At 40.3% G+C, this 15,432-nt stretch overlaps 1 protein-coding gene across 4 annotated transcripts in view; it reads left to right on the top strand.

Annotated features, from left to right (window-relative positions):
• PARN (poly(A)-specific ribonuclease) overlaps positions 1-15,432 on the top strand; it is a 200,045-nt gene that overhangs the window by 46,469 nt on the left and 138,144 nt on the right. For all 4 annotated transcript variants that reach the window (XM_013974854.2, XM_005697515.3, XM_013974853.2 and 1 more), the window contains 3 exons: positions 496-571; positions 2,757-2,867; positions 3,176-3,245. In XM_013974854.2, the coding sequence (XP_013830308.1) occupies positions 496-571; positions 2,757-2,867; positions 3,176-3,245 (257 nt within the window). The remainder of the gene's footprint in view (positions 1-495; positions 572-2,756; positions 2,868-3,175; positions 3,246-15,432) is intronic.

The following is a 15,432-nucleotide window of genomic DNA, read 5'->3' as shown; positions in this document are numbered from 1 at the left end:
AGCAGTTGTCTTTGGGTAGTGGAATTGTGGGAGTTTTTTCCTTTTGAATATAAATTTTTAATGTTAAAACATAATGAATTTTTTAATAGATTAGAGATGCATACACTCATTCCTTTTCCTTATTTTACATATTTTGGATATATAGTCTACAAGAGAATTCAGGTAAAAATATAATCATTTGCTTCTTTCTGAAGTGACTTTATATGGCTGAGTGAAATGAATGCCAGAGCAGTATAGCTTTCTGGCCAAAGGTCTGTAGATACTTAACACATCCGTAAAAACTTTTCATATGGCTATACTTCCCATATGGCGGAAATTAAACTTGTGGTTTCTCTCTCATATTGAAAAGAACGACTCCTGTGTTTCTTTAAAGAACACAAGGGGGCAGTACTAGATACTTTTTTTTTTTTTTTTTTGGTCCTGATTCTTCGTGAATCTCTAATAGATGTTGCTCTGAGATGATGACAGCTGCTCCCTGTGTTTCCTGGTTTGTAGGATATCATTAACAACACATCCCTTGCAGAATTGGAAAAGCGGTTAAAAGAGACACCTTTCAACCCTCCTAAAGTTGGTAAGAATATAAACGATCCCAGAAAGCTCCACATTCTCAATGATAATTATGGATGTCTATTATAGAAGAAAGGTAAAACTATTCTAGAAACTACAGATGTTGTACATTTATAAATTTTGGCTGAATTAACTTGTTCATACCCTTGGTTGAGTTGCTGTTTTCTGAATAAAGATGGTCTTCTAATCCTACCTCGATTTTGCATGGGTAGGATTGGGTAGCCTGTTCGTTGAGAAGTTTAGCAATGGAAACTTCAGGGCTTTTTGTTTCTTAATGCTTGGAATTGCCCCCAAACTTTATGTGTCTTCCTTTTGGCTTAAGTAAAGACAAAAAGCTGGTGATTAATTGTCAGGGGTAGAGTGAAAATATACTTTTTGTCTCAGGAAAGCCCAAGAACTGGGTTTACAGATGAGGAAGGAGGGGGCTCCACCTTTGCCTCCTTCAGAGGTAGCTTAGGCACTGGACAGCAGTGGTGAGGAAAACCAGAGAAGGGAGGGACATTTCTCAGGGGTGGAAATGTTTGCCATATCTGGCCATGGTCCCACCCATGTGTTTGGTGAACCTTCCAGGTGTTAGTTACTTCCTTGGTTCCTCTTGGCCTCAGTCATGCTGCTGGTATCATAATTAACATCCCATTAGATGTAGCCTGCAAGCTTCCTGAGAAATTTATAACAGGACTGATGGCTCAGGAATTGACAATGGATGGTACTAAAGCAGCCAAGATGACAGTTATTTGCTTCCCTTTCTGGAATAGTCCAAAAAAGGAATTAAGAAAAGGATGAGGGGAGAAAACCTAGACCTTTCCTCTAACAATATAATGGACAGTATAATGGAAATAATTGATTTTGGAAATAACTGTTTCAGCTGGTGGTAGAATAGAGGCCATGACTTAGTTGGCTATCATGTTAAAAGACTTTTTTTTTTTAAGCTTAAAATCTAATATTCAGTACTTACTGAGGTTAAAGAATTCTTGCTTAAAGAGCATTGTATTGATATAAAAACAATTATAGCTTTTTCATTGTTAATTTCCACTCATGCTTTTGATTCTGTTGTAACCTTTTTGATTCTCATTTACAAAATGGTTCTAGGAAAGAACTATTTATGAGTTACAGTTTTATCCCGTTATTTCCATATAATATTCCAGTAAGGAGAGTTTAGTCTAAAGCAGGTTCAGTAAACCTCATTCTCTCAGCATCTGTGAATATCACTGTGACCAGAGAGGCATGTCATAAAACGGTCTCTCCCATGAGGATGTGCCATGTTGCAAGGGCAGCGTTACAGCAAATTCTGATGTTTTGGGACTTGGTTGTGCTTTCCGTCTTTATATCTGTGAGTTTGGAGACATAGTGAAGGACACTGTTGACTTAAGCTGCCAACCTTGATGGGAGTCTTTGGTTTTTGGGGAGGGTGAGCTGGAGTATTGTCAGATAACAGTTACATAGTGTTTACCACATACCAAACATGGCATGAGAGCTTTGCTTACTTGGGCTCATTTGATCCTCACAAAAGCCTAACGAGGGAGCTCTGATTGTCATTGCCCTTCTACCATGGTGGAGGCCCAGAGAGGGCAACGTGCCTAAGATCACATAGCAGCTAAGTGATGGAGCAAAGATTCAAACTCAGACAGTGGACGCTGGGGGCCATGCTCTTAGCCGTTGCTCTGAGATCCCTAATCTCCGGGATCTAATGCCTAATGACCTGGGGTAGAGCTGATTTAATAATAATAGAAATAAAGTGCACAATAAATGTAATATGCCTGAATCATCCCCAAACCACCTCCGCCCCCATGGAAAATTTGTCTTTCACGAAACTCGTCCCTGGTGCCAAAAAGATTGGGGACCACTGCTCTGAAATACCCCTTGTGTCCCAATCAGAGGAGGAGTCATGGTCACAGGAGTGAGTTATGCATGGTTGTAAATAGCATCCAACAGCATGCAGTTGGGAGGCGTGTGGCTGAGTCTTTGACAACGTAACCAAGACACTTCTCTAGTCTAGACCAAAGCCCTCATTTTCAGTGACTCTGTTATCTCAAGATCTTGTGTGGAGAGAATTAAGGAGATAGCTTTCTTTCTGCTTCTTTATGGTGTTTCTGCCGCGCAGACGTCTGGATTTGGCAGGGCAGCGTGCTTACCAGTCTTCATGATTTGTGACGAACTTGGGAAGACTGTTATTTCTTTTTTCTCTTTAGAAAGTGCAGAAGGCTTTCCAAGTTATGACACGGCTTCTGAACAGCTCCACGAGGCAGGCTATGATGCTTATATCACAGGACTGTGTTTCATCTCCATGGCCAACTACCTAGGTACACACTGTACCTGTCTCTGTCAACACACCATGGTCCAGAGGGGATCTTCCCTGTCTACCCTTTCCCTGGGATCCACTCACCCAGTAGGAAGTGGGAGGGTTTTGAGGGAGGAGGGGGAGGGGGTTGGGAGAGGGGATGGGGAGTGCACAGGAAGAACCATCAAACGCTTACCTGGGGTTGTGGTCCTTGGTCCACATGAGCACTTATTGTACCCTTGCAGAACCATACTGTTGATTTCAGGATATTTTTTTCAGGCTTTGTTTTTCCTTGACTGTATGTGATATTCTGCTTCTTTTCTTTATTAGGTTCTTTTCTTAGTCCTCCAAAGAGTCATGTGTCTGCCAGATCAAAACTCATCGAACCTTTTTTTAACAAGTAAGTAATCAGAGTCCCAGTGCCCCAGAATCCTCTGCTGGTGGAAGAGCCCAGTATCTGGGATGTCAGTGAGGGGTGACTGGGAGCTCTCGGGCATTTTTAGATAAGATATTTCTCATCGCTGGTGACTCAGATATTTTTTGAAAAATAGAAATTGACCTTTTCGAAAAGAATGTATTCAATATTTGCTAGAAAAAAAAGAAAACATTATGAAAGGTAGCACATCTCTTCCAAGACAAAGGACTGATGGCTTCAGAATTTAAGTGACCCACGAGGGAGTCTCTGAGTATGTGTCTGTGTACACAGTCAGACCTAACTTAACCCCAACAGGCTTTACGAGTGAGATTATTCTTCACACTTGCATTATTATCTAATTAAATAGTGTCCTTTCTAAGAAGACGTTGGTTACACAAATGACTTCTCAGATAACCTGTGGAGCAGGTTGATGGTCATCGCATCCCAAGCCCTCATCTGAATGGATCCGGTGAAGTTGCTCCTTCACCGTCGGAGGAAGTCAGTGTGATTGTAGGGAAACGTCTGCTCTCAGAGCATTTCCAAAGAATCTCTAGATTGTTACTTCAAAGTGAGGCTGGTGCTTTCTTGGCACGGTTGAGACTAAAGTTGTGAATGTGATCATCCAGCCGGCCACAGCATGGCTTTGTGCCAGGGCCCCAAGCCTTCGTCTCTACCCTACCTCTCTTCGCAGGGCTGGTTCTGGGAGGTTTAGGTGAGCCAGACAGAAGTGGGCAGCCCACATCACTCACCACTTCTGAGAGAGCCATTTCAAGGTCGGCTTGGTGACATCATTTCCCTATATGTGGCACTTTGCATTTCTATCAGTGCTTTCCTGAGTAAGAGTGCCGTCTCCTCCAGAGTCTGTATAAATTCTGGTATCACAGTGCTTGTTCATAGGTACCATGCTGCAGTCAGAAGTTAATTCCAAACATCTGGATTCCTACAGGCTTGGAATCTGTGTAGTCTGAGTTAATGAATTCTGTCATCCTGTGGCTTCTTCCTTTTTAAATCTTTGTTCTTTTCTGTGGAAGTTCAGAGGTAAATGTGTTTGACTTTTCAAAAACATCTTTCACATCAAAAAAGAAATCTTTCAAAGAGGACTGGGTAACAATGTGGTGTATATTGAAAATTAAGTTGAATTTTTCTGCGTGGAAAATTAATTCTGCCACCAGTTGAGTTCTTGCTATCTATCCAGTTCAAAATGGCATTTTCTAACCCCTTAACTCGAAATTGGGGGCAGTGTTTATCTTTGTAAATCTTAGGACCGCTTATGGCATCAACCATGGAACCTGTGAGTGACACTAAATACATATGGATTGTGGCCTTTCTGGCATTTTTATGCATGTGATGTTAAGTTTGTCGTTCAGCAGTATTTTGCAACTGGGGAGATGTTTACTCCCGTTTAAATATTTAAAACAACAATCCTGCTTCTGCACTAAAATCAGCTCCTAATAAAGTCAGGTGATGGTTGCAAATGCGGGTAGATAGAGGCTGTCTCTTGTTCATCAGTCATCTGTGTGGCCAAAATGAACAGCAGTCAAAGTAGGCTTCGGTTTATAAGTTTAAGTGAAGTGAAAGTTGCTCAGTTGTGTCCAACTCTTTGCAACCCCATGGACTGTACAGTCCATGGAATTCTCCAGATCAGAATACTGGAGTGGATAGGGGTTCCCTTCTCCAGGGGATCTTCTCAACCCAAGGATCAAACCCAGGTCTCCTGCATTGCAGGAGGATTCTTTACCAGCTGAGCCACAAGGGAAACCCTTTAAAAGTTTAAATAAGACTTCTAGATCAATTTAGTGTTGCTAATTATATTCAAAGATATTACTAGAAGAACTGGGCAGTAAACACATAACTTCACTTTTAAATGGGGCTGGTGTCCATTCAGATTATTTTTTTGCTAAAACTTAGATGCATACCAAAAATAGTTGAGGTTTAGGAATCCTCCTGTGATATTGCACTGAAAATTCTTGCCCAATTTGATTTTTTTCCTCTATTTTTCCCTATCTGTGAAGGAAGAATTGTTTCTTTATCTTTGAAGGGAAGAAAGATTCTAGCAGGATTTAAAGTGCAAAATAAAGACTATTTTTATTCTATATTGGACTAGCTTGGTTAAGTACAGCCACCCATCCTGAACCCGTTAAGAAAATGGGAAAAGCGGTTGCTTTTGATGATATGAGTAGATGCGTGTTCAGTTGCTCAGACGTGTCCAACTCTTTGTGACCCCTTCGACTGTAGCCCACCAGGCTTCTCTGTCTATAGGATTTCCCAGGTGAGAATACTAGAGTGGGGTTCCATTTTCTCCTCCAGTGGATCTTCCCGACCCAGGGATCAAACACGCATCTCCTGCATCGGTGTGTGCATTCATTACCACTGCACCACCTGGGAAGCCAATATTGACCCATTCTTACTTAAATGCAGGTTTCATTTGTGATATTAAACCTTGATTTTTTACTTCAAGATTGCTCTTGTAAAAAGACATCCAACAGTTGCTATCAGTATTATCTCAAGCGGTTGATTTTAGAAGAATCTAAATTTTTCTGAGGGTTTATTTGTTTTTGTTGTTGTTCAGTCACTAAGTTGTGTTGGACTGTTTGCATCCCCATGGAGCACAGCATGTCTGGCTTTCCTGTCCTTTGTTATCTCCCGGAGTTTGCTCAAACTTGTGTCCACTGAATCGGTGATGCCATCCAACCATTTCATCCTCTGTCACCCTCTTTTCCTCCTGTCCTCAATCTTTCCCAGCTTTAATGTTTTCCAGTGAGTCAGCTTTTTGCATCAAGCAGCCAAAGTATCGGAGCTTCAGCTTTAGCTTCAGTCCTTCCAATGAGTATTCAGGGTTGATTTCCTTTAGGGTTGACTGGTTTGATCTCCTTGCTGTCCAAGGGACTCTCAAGAGTCTTATTCAGCACCACAGTTTGAAAGCATCAATTCTTTGGCACACAGCCTTCTTTTTGGCACCTGGCTTTTCTCAATGTAAGCTTAACCAAACAGACATAGCCTTAATATGAATTTGGGTGGACATGAGCTGACTTACATGAGCTGACTTACATGTGCAAATGATATTTTTGCTCTGCTCTCACAAGATTGTTTAAAAAGTAAACCTTGAGTGAAGATAAACCCAGCCTATTTCTGCATTATTTTAAATTAGCATCTGATTGCGTTAGGTGTTCCTTTCGGGGAAGCTTTACCAAGTCCACTATTGAGAAGATCCCAAGACAGTTGGTGCTTGAGCAGATTGCAGAAATGGAGTGTAGTACAGGGCACTTTCTAAGCCCAGTTTGTCCAGGGAAATATCCCAGTAGACTTTGCAAGGTACTATTTGTCTCTTTCCTTTCCTGGGCACCTCATTTCTCCCTTCCTTTTTGGACTCAGAATGAAAGTCCTAACATTGCTGCATGATGGAAATTGGGATGAGACCACTGCTAATGATAGGCTGTGTGCAGCGTGCTCTTCCTCTGTGTTGTGGGCTCTCTGCTCAGGAATTGGTTTACCTTCTTTTATGACCTTGGTCAGTTTTCGTCAATGCAAAGAAAACCAGACTTAGAGAAGATCCTTTGGTCAAATCCTTTTAGGCCCGGAAGGAGCTAAAAATACACTCTGCTTATACTTTTTATTGCACGACAGAAAGCACATAATCAGACTTTAGTGTTATGTTTTATTAACAGCCATCTGTTTCTGCAAGACCCCTTGAGCTCTCTTGTATTAATAGATAACCTTTTATGAAGGGTTTTGGGGAAAGGTTATTTTCGATTTTCCTCAGTTCTTAGAAGGAGGAAGGAAATGAGCACGTATTTTATTTTGGCCAATCTCTAAGTAGTGGGATTAAAAAGGAAGAAGTGCCTGCACTCTACTGTATAGGACAGCTGCGTCATGCTGGGCACAAGTGTTCTGAATTTTTTTTTAATGATTTTTTTTAAAGTCTCTATTGGATTTGTTACAGTATTGCTTCTGTTGTTTATGTTCTGGCTTCTTGGTGATGAGGCATGTGGGATCTTAGCCCCTGGACCAGGGGTTGAACCCACACTGCCTGCATCAAAAGGCAGATTCTTAACCACTGGACCACCAAGGAAGTCCCACAGCGTTCTGAATTTCAACAGGAGTCTTCCTAGGATGACAGGGCCGTGTGTTCCATCTAAGCTGAAGATAAAACAATTCATTTCCTCCTCTGTAAAAATAGGACTGGAACTATCCCCCTCCCATGTAAGTTATAAAAGTCACATGAGATGCAAAAGGACTTTGATAGTTCCTCAGACTTAGTAGGTGGCCAGGGTCTATTATTTTCCTTTCCTGAAGTACAAGAGAATTTGACATGCTGGGAAATTCAAAACAGTAGATATTGTAGCAGCATGAGTTTTTATGTTTTTAGTTTCATGATAGAGAAGAAAGTGGATTGAAGTGCCGATTTAAAACTGGAGCAAATGTGAAGCATCCACTTTTCCTGTACTCACCTTTTAGTGTTTGCTTAAGAAAAATCAGAGGACAATGAAGTATGTCAGATTGGTACATAATAGAAGCAAGATTGCTTTGATTTGAAGCATTTTAGAAAGTTTTGTTATGCAGATGAATCCAGCAATTTATGGAAGGTTGTATAGGTACACAAAGCAATGATAAGTGGCGAGTAGGAGGAATGGTTACAGCGCCTGAGATGAAGCACACTGATGTCTTCTCCCTTTTCCTCCATGGAGAGCAATCATGTGCGGGCAGTAAGTTCTTTCTGCTAATCTCCCTGTGCTTCACCTTTGACATCAGAGAGGTTTTTTAAACTGAAGGGTTGTAAAAAAACAAAATACTTCAGATCCGTGCGGAACCTTCTTTTGCTGGTGCTGGACGTGAACCACGCTTATTGTCTCAGTTACCAGCAGCCACGCTTCATGTTGAACCATGTCGTTCACTGGGTGACCCACGTGTCCGAAAGTGCAGACCCTGCTTGTCTGTCCTTTTTTTTAAATATAAATTTATTTATTTTAATTGGAGGTTAATTACTTTACAATATTGTATTGGTTTTGCCATACATCAGCATGTATCTGCCACAGGTATACACATGTTCCCCATCCTGAACCCCCCTCCCTCCTCCCTCCCCGTACCATCCTTCTGGGTCTTCTCAGTGCACCAGCCCCAAGCATCCAGTATCACGCATTGAACCTGGACTGGCGACTTGTTTCATATATGATATTATACATGTTTCAATGCCATTCTCCCAAATCATCCCACCCTCTCCCTCTCCCACAGAGTCCAAAAGACTGTTCTATACATCTGTGTCTCTTTTGCTGTCTTGCATACAGGGTTATCGTTACCATCTTTCTAAATTCCATATACATACGTTAGTATACTGTGTTGGTGTTTTTCTTTCTGGCTTCACTCTGTATAATAGGTTCCAGTTTCATCCACCTCATTAGAACTGATTCAAATGTATTCTTTTTAATGGCTGAGTAATACTCCATTGTGTATATGTACCACAGCTTTCTTATCCATTCATCTGCTGATGGACCTCTAGGTTGTTTCCATGTCCTGGCTATGATAAACATTAGTGCTGCGATGAACATTGGGGTACACGTATCTCTTTCAGTTCTGGTTTCCTCAGTGTGTATGCCCAGCAGGAGGATTGCTGGGTCATAAGGCAGTTCTATTTCCAGTTTTTTAAGGAATTTCCACACTGTTCTCCATAGTGGCTGTACTAGTTTGCATTCCCACCAACAGTATAAGAGGGTTCTCTTTTCTCCACACCCTCTCCAGCATTTATTGCTTGTAGACTTTTGGATTGCAGCCATTCTGACTGGCATGAAATGGTACCTCATTGTGGTTTTGATTTGCATTTCTCTGATAATGAGTGATGTTGAGCATCTTTTCATGTGTTTATTAGCCATCTGTATGTCTTCTTTGGAGAAATGTCTATTTAGTTCTTTGGCCCATATTTTGATTGGGTCATTTATCTTTCTGGAATTGAGCTGTAGGTGTTGCTTGTATATTTTTGAGATTAGTTCTTTGTTGGTTGCTTCATTTGCTATTATTTTCTCCCATTCTGAAGGCTGTCTTTTCACCTTGCTTATAGTTTCCTTTGTTGTGCAGAAGCTTTTAAGTTTAATTAGGTCCCATTTGTTTATTTTTGCTTTTATTTCCAGTATTCTGGGAGGTGGGTCATAGAGGATCCTGCTGTGATGTATGTCGGAGAGTGTTTTGCCTATGTTCTCTTCCAGGAGTTTTATAGTTTCTGGCCTTATGTTTAAATCTTTAATCCATTTTGAGTTTATTTTTGTGTATGGTGTTAGAAAGTGTTGTAGTTTCATTCTTTTACAAGTGGTTGACCAGTTTTCCCAGCACCACTTGTTAAAGAGATTGTCTTTAATCCATTGTATATTCTAGCCTCCTTTGTCAAAGATAAGGTGTCCATAGGTGTGTGGATTTATCTCTGGGCTTTCTATTTTGTTCCATTGATCTATATTTCTGTCTTTGTGCCAGTACCATACTGTCTTGATGACTGTGGCTTTGTAGTAGAGCCTGAAGTCAGGCAAGTTGATTCCTCCAGTTCCATTCTTCTTTCTCAAGATTGCTTTGGCTATTCGAGGTTTTTTGTTTTTCCATACAAATTGTGAAATTATTTGTTCTAGCTCTGTGAAAAATACCGTTGGTAGCTTGATAGGGATTGCATTGAATCTATAAATTGCTTTGGGTAGTATATTCATTTTCACTATATTGATTCTTACGATCCATGAACATGGTATATTTCTCCATCTATTAGTGTCCTCTTTGATTTCTTTGACCAGTGTTTTATAGTTTTCTATATACAGGTCTTTAGTTTCTTTAGGTAGATATATTCCTAAGTATTTTATTCTTTTCATTGCAATGGTGAATGGAATTGTTTCCTTAATTTCTCTATTTTCTCATTATTAGTGTATAGGAATGCAAGGGATTTCTGTGTGTTGATTTTATACCCTGCAACTTTACTGTATTCGTTGATTAGCTCTAGTAATGATGGACGTGAGTCTGAGTGAACTCTAGGAGTTGGTGATGGACAGGGAAGCCTGGTGTGCTGCAATTCATGGGGTCTCAAAGAGTTGGACACGACTGAGCGACTGAACTGAACTGAACTGATGTAGAGGATCATGTCATCTGCAAACAGTGAGAGTTTTACTTCTTCTTTTCCAATTTGGATTCCTTTTATTTCTTTTTCTGCTCTGATTGCTGTGGCCAAAACTTCCAAAACTATGTTGAATAGTAATGGTGAAAGTGGGTACCCTTGTCTTGTTCCTGACTTTAGGGGAAATGCTTTCAATTTTTCACCATTGAGGATAATGTTTGCTGTGGGTTTGTCATATATAGCTTTTATTATGTTGAGGTATGTTCCTTCTATTCCTGCTTTCTGGAGAGTTTTTATCATAAATGGATGTTGAATTTTGTCAAAGGCTTTCTCTGCATCTATTGAGCTAATCATATGGCTTTTATTTTTCAATTTGTTAATGTGGTGTATTACATTGATTGATTTGCAGATATTAAAGAATCCTTGCATCCCTGAGATAAAGCCCACTTGGTCATGGTGTATGATCTTTTTAATGTGTTGTTAGATTCTGATTGCTAGAATTTTGTTAAGGATTTTTGCATCTATGTTCATTAGTGATATTGGCCTGTAGTTTTCTTTTTTTGTGGCATCTTTTGTCAGGTTTTGGTATTAGGGTGGTGGTGGCCTCATAGAATGAGTTTGGAAGTTTACCTTCCTCTGCAATTTTCTGGAAGAGTTTGAGAAGATAGGTGTTAGCTCTTCCCTAAATTTTTGGTAGAATTCAGCTGTGAAGCCGTCTGGACCTGGGCTTTTGTTTGCTGGAAGATTTCTGATTACAGTTTCAATTTCTGTGCTTGTGATGGGTCTGTTAAAGATTTTCTATTTCTTCCTGGTTCGGTTTTGGAAAGTTGTGCTTTTCTAAGAATTTGTCCATTTCTTCCACGTTGTCCATTTTATTGGCATATAATTGCTGATAGTAGTCTCTTATGATCCTTTGTATTTCTGTGTTGTCTGTTGTGGTCTCTCCATTTTCATTTCTAATTTTATTGATTTGATGTTTCTCCCTTTGTTTCTTGATGAGTCTGGCTAATGGTTTGTCAATTTTATTTATCCTTTCAAAGAACCAGCTTTTGGTTTTGTTGATTTTTGCTGTGGTCTCTTTTGTTTCTTTTGCATTTATTTCTGCCCTAATTTTTAAGATTTTTCTTTCCTTCTACTAACCCTTGGGTTCTCCATTTCTTCCTTTTCTAGTTGCTTTAGGTGTAGAGTTAGGTTATTTATTTGACTTTATTTATTTGACTTTTTTCTTGTTTCTTGAGGTATGCCTGTATTGCTATGAACTTTCCCCTTAGCACTGCTTTTATAGTGTCCCACAGGTTTTGGGTTGTTGTGTTTTCATTTTCATTCATTTCTATGCATATTTTTATTTCTTTCTTTATTTCTTCTGTGATTTGTTGGTTATTCAGCAGCATGTTGTTCAGCCTCCAACATGTTGGAATTTTTAATAGTTTTTCTCCTGTAATTGAGATCTAATCTTACTGCATTGTGGTCAGAAAAGATGCTTGGAATGATTTCAGTTTTTTTGAATTTACCAAGACTAGATTTATGGCCCTGGATGTGATCTCTCCTGGAGAAGATTCCGTGTGTGCTTGAGAAAAAGGTTAAATTCATTGTTTTGGGGTGGAATGTCCTATAGATAGCAATTAGGTCTAACTAGTCTGTTGTATCGTTTAAAGTTTGCATCTCCTTGTTAATTTTCTGTTTAGTTGATCTATCCATAGGTGTGAGTGCGGTGTTCAAGTCTCCCACTATTATTGTGTTAGTGTTACTTTCCCCTTTCATACTTGTTAGCATTTGTCTTACATATTGCGGTGCTCCTATGTTGAGTGCATATGTATTTATAATTGTTACATCTTCTTCTTGGATTGATCCTTTGATCATTATGTAGTGTCCTTCTTTGTCTCTTTTCACAGCTTTTGTTTTAAAGTCTATTTTATCTGATATGAGTATTGCTACTCCTGCTTTCTTTTGGTTTCTATTTGCATGGAATACCTTTTTCCAGCCCTTCACTTTCAGTCTGTATGTGTCCCCTGTTTTGAGGTTGGGTCTCTTGTAGACAACATATATAGGGGTCTTATTTTTGTATCCATTCAGCCAGTCTTTGTCTTTTGGTTGGGGCATTCAACCCATTTACGTTTAAGGTAATTATTGATAAGTATGATCCCGTTGCCATTTACTTTATTGTTTTGGCTTCGAGTTTATACACCGTTTTTGTGTTTCCTGTCTAGAGAATATCCTTTAGCATTTGTCGAAGAGCTGGTTTGGTGGTGCTGAATTCTCTCAGCTTTTGCTTGTCTGTGAAACTTTTAATTTCTCCTTCATATTTAAATGAGATCCTTGCTGGATACAGTAATCTGGGCTGTAGGTTATTGTCTTTCATCACTTTAAGTATGTCTTGCCATTCCCTCCTGGCTTGAAGAGTTTCTATTGAAAGATCAGCCGTTAGCCTTATGGGGATCCCCTTGTGTGTTATTTGTTGTTTTTCCCTTGCTGCTTTTAATATTTGTTCTTTGTGTTTGATCTTTGTTAATTTGATTAATATGTGTCTTGGGGTGTTTTGCCTTGGGTTTATCCTGTTTGGGACTCTCTGTATTTCTTGGACTTGGGTGATTACTTGCTTCCCCATTTTAGGAAAGTTTTCAACTATTATCTCCTCAACTATTTTCTCATGGTCTTTCTTTTTGTCGTCTTCTTCTGGGACTCCTATGATTTGAATGTTGCGCCGTTTAACACTGTCCTGGAGGTCTCTCAGATTGTCCTCATTTCTTTTAATTCGTTTTTCTATTTTACTCTCTGATTCATTTATTTCTACCATTCTATCTTCTAATTCACTAATCCTGTCTTCTGCCTCTGTTATTCTACTATTTGTTCTCCAGAGTGTTTCTGATCTCATTTATTACATTATTCATTATATATTGACTCTTTTTTTATTTATTCTAGGTCCTTGTTAAACCTTTCTTGCATCTTCTCAATCCTTGTCTCCAGGCTATTTATCTGTGATTCCATTTTGATTTCAAGATTTTGGATCATTTTCATCATCATTGTTCGGAATTCTTTCTCACATAGATTCCCTATCTCTTCCTCTTTTGTTTGGTTTGCTGGGCATTTATCCTATTCCTTTACCTGCTGGGTATTCCTCTGTCTCTTCACCTTGTTTATATTGCTGCATTTGGGGTGTCTTTTCTGTATTCTGGTAGTTTGTGGAGTTCTCTTTATTGTGGAGTTTCCTCACTGTGGGTGGGGTTGTGCAGGTGGCTTGTCAAGGTTTCTTGGTTAGGGAAGCTTGTGTTGGTGTTCTGGTGGGTGGAGCTGGATTTCTTCTCTCTGGAGTGCAATGAAGTGTCCAGTAATGAGTTATGAGATGTCTATGGTTTTAGAGTAACTTTGGGCAGCCTTTATATTGGAGCTCAGGGCTGTGTTCCTGTGTTGCTGGAGAATTTGCTTGGTATGTCTTGCTCTGGAACTTGTTTCCCCTCGGGTGGTGCTTGGTTTCAGTGTAGGTATGGAGGTGTTTGATGAACTCCCGTCAATGAATGTTCCCTGGAGTCAGGAGCTCTCTTGTGTTCTCAGGGTTTGGACTTAAGCCTCCTGCTTCTGGTTTTCAGTCTTATTTTTACAGTAGTCTCAAAACTTCTCCTTCTATACAGCACAGTTGATAAAACATCTAGGTTAAAGATGAAAAGTTTCTCCACAGTGAGGAACACCCAGAGAGGTTCACAGAGTTACATGGAGAAGAGAAGAGGGAGCAGGGAGTTAGAGGTGACCTGAATGAGATAAGGTGGCATCAATAGAGGAGAGAGCAAGCTAGCCAGTAATCACTTCCTTATGTGTACTTCACAGCTGGACCACTCAGAGATGTTCACGGAGTTATACAGAGAAGAGAGGAGGGAGGAAGGAGACAGAGGTGGCCAGGAGGATAAAAGGGGGGGAATGAAAAGGAGAGAGACAGATCCAGCCAGTAATCAGTTCCGTAAGTGTTCTCCACCGTTTGGAACCACAGAAATTCACAGAGTTGGGTAGAGAAGAGAGGGGTTAGTGAGGAGACACAGGTGACCTGGTGGAGAAAAAGGAGAGTCCAAAGGGGGAGAGAGCAGTCAAGCCAGTAATCTTGCTCCCATGTTAAAATGGGTACTGAAAATTGGGTTCTTAAAGGCACCAAATTGATAACAAATACCAAAAAGCAAAGATTAAAAATCTAGAGTTTGGAATTTCAAAAATACAACATTAAAGAAAAGAAGAAAAAAAAAGGTGAGAAAAAAAGACAAAGTCACAAAAATTATTAAAAATATACATATATATGAAGTTTGCTTTTAAAAAAAGGGTCTTTTTTTTTTTGCAAAGTAATAGTAGGTTATAAAAGTGAAAATTAAAGAGTAATAGAAGACTTAAACATTTTTAAAAATTAGAAAAAGAATGATCATAAAAATACTAAAAATGTATCTAGGACTTTCTCTGGTGTTGTGGGTAGTGTGGGGTCAGTTCATTTTCAGATAGTTCCTTGGTCCAGCTTATATTTCTCAAGATCTATAGGCCCCTTCCTGTGTAGTCGGTACTAACAACAGGGTTTTAATCTATTGCACCTGTCACTTCCAAGGCGGTTCCCTCTGTTTTAGCTTCTTCTGTTTGCTGGTCTCTTCAGTGTCTGATTTCCGCCCTGACACAAAGAGGGTTACACTTTTTTTAGGCTCACTTGTTCAGTCGCGCTGTGGGGAGGGAGGGACGCTGCAAACAAATAGCACTGGCGTGTGCTCGCAGTGCCTCAGCCACACTGGGCCTGCCCCTGCTCACGGCGCATGTACCCTCCCTGCCCACTCTCCTCAGGCTCTATGTTGCTCTGCCGGAACCGTCCGAGGCCGGCCCTCGGCTACATGCACCTCCCAGGTCTAAGCCGGTCTGGTTCAGGCACTTGGGTGGTCCTCAGAGGCGAAGACTCCATTGGGCCTGCATTTTGTGCCCTTCCCAGGTCCGAGCAGCTCAGGTGATGGGGTGTTTGGTGAGCGCGGTCGCTGCGACTTATCGCATCTCCCATCCTTGCTGCTCGGTTTTCTGGGTGTACAACCGGCGCACTTTCTCAGGCAGATGTTGACGTCCAGAACCCCAAGAAGTCTTAGTTGACAA

This window comes from Capra hircus, chromosome 25 (genome assembly GCF_001704415.2).
Source record: "Capra hircus breed San Clemente chromosome 25, ASM170441v1, whole genome shotgun sequence".
NCBI lineage: Eukaryota > Metazoa > Chordata > Mammalia > Artiodactyla > Bovidae > Capra > Capra hircus.
Note: the sequence above shows the minus strand (reverse complement) of the source record. Positions and strands in the feature narration are given on the sequence as shown.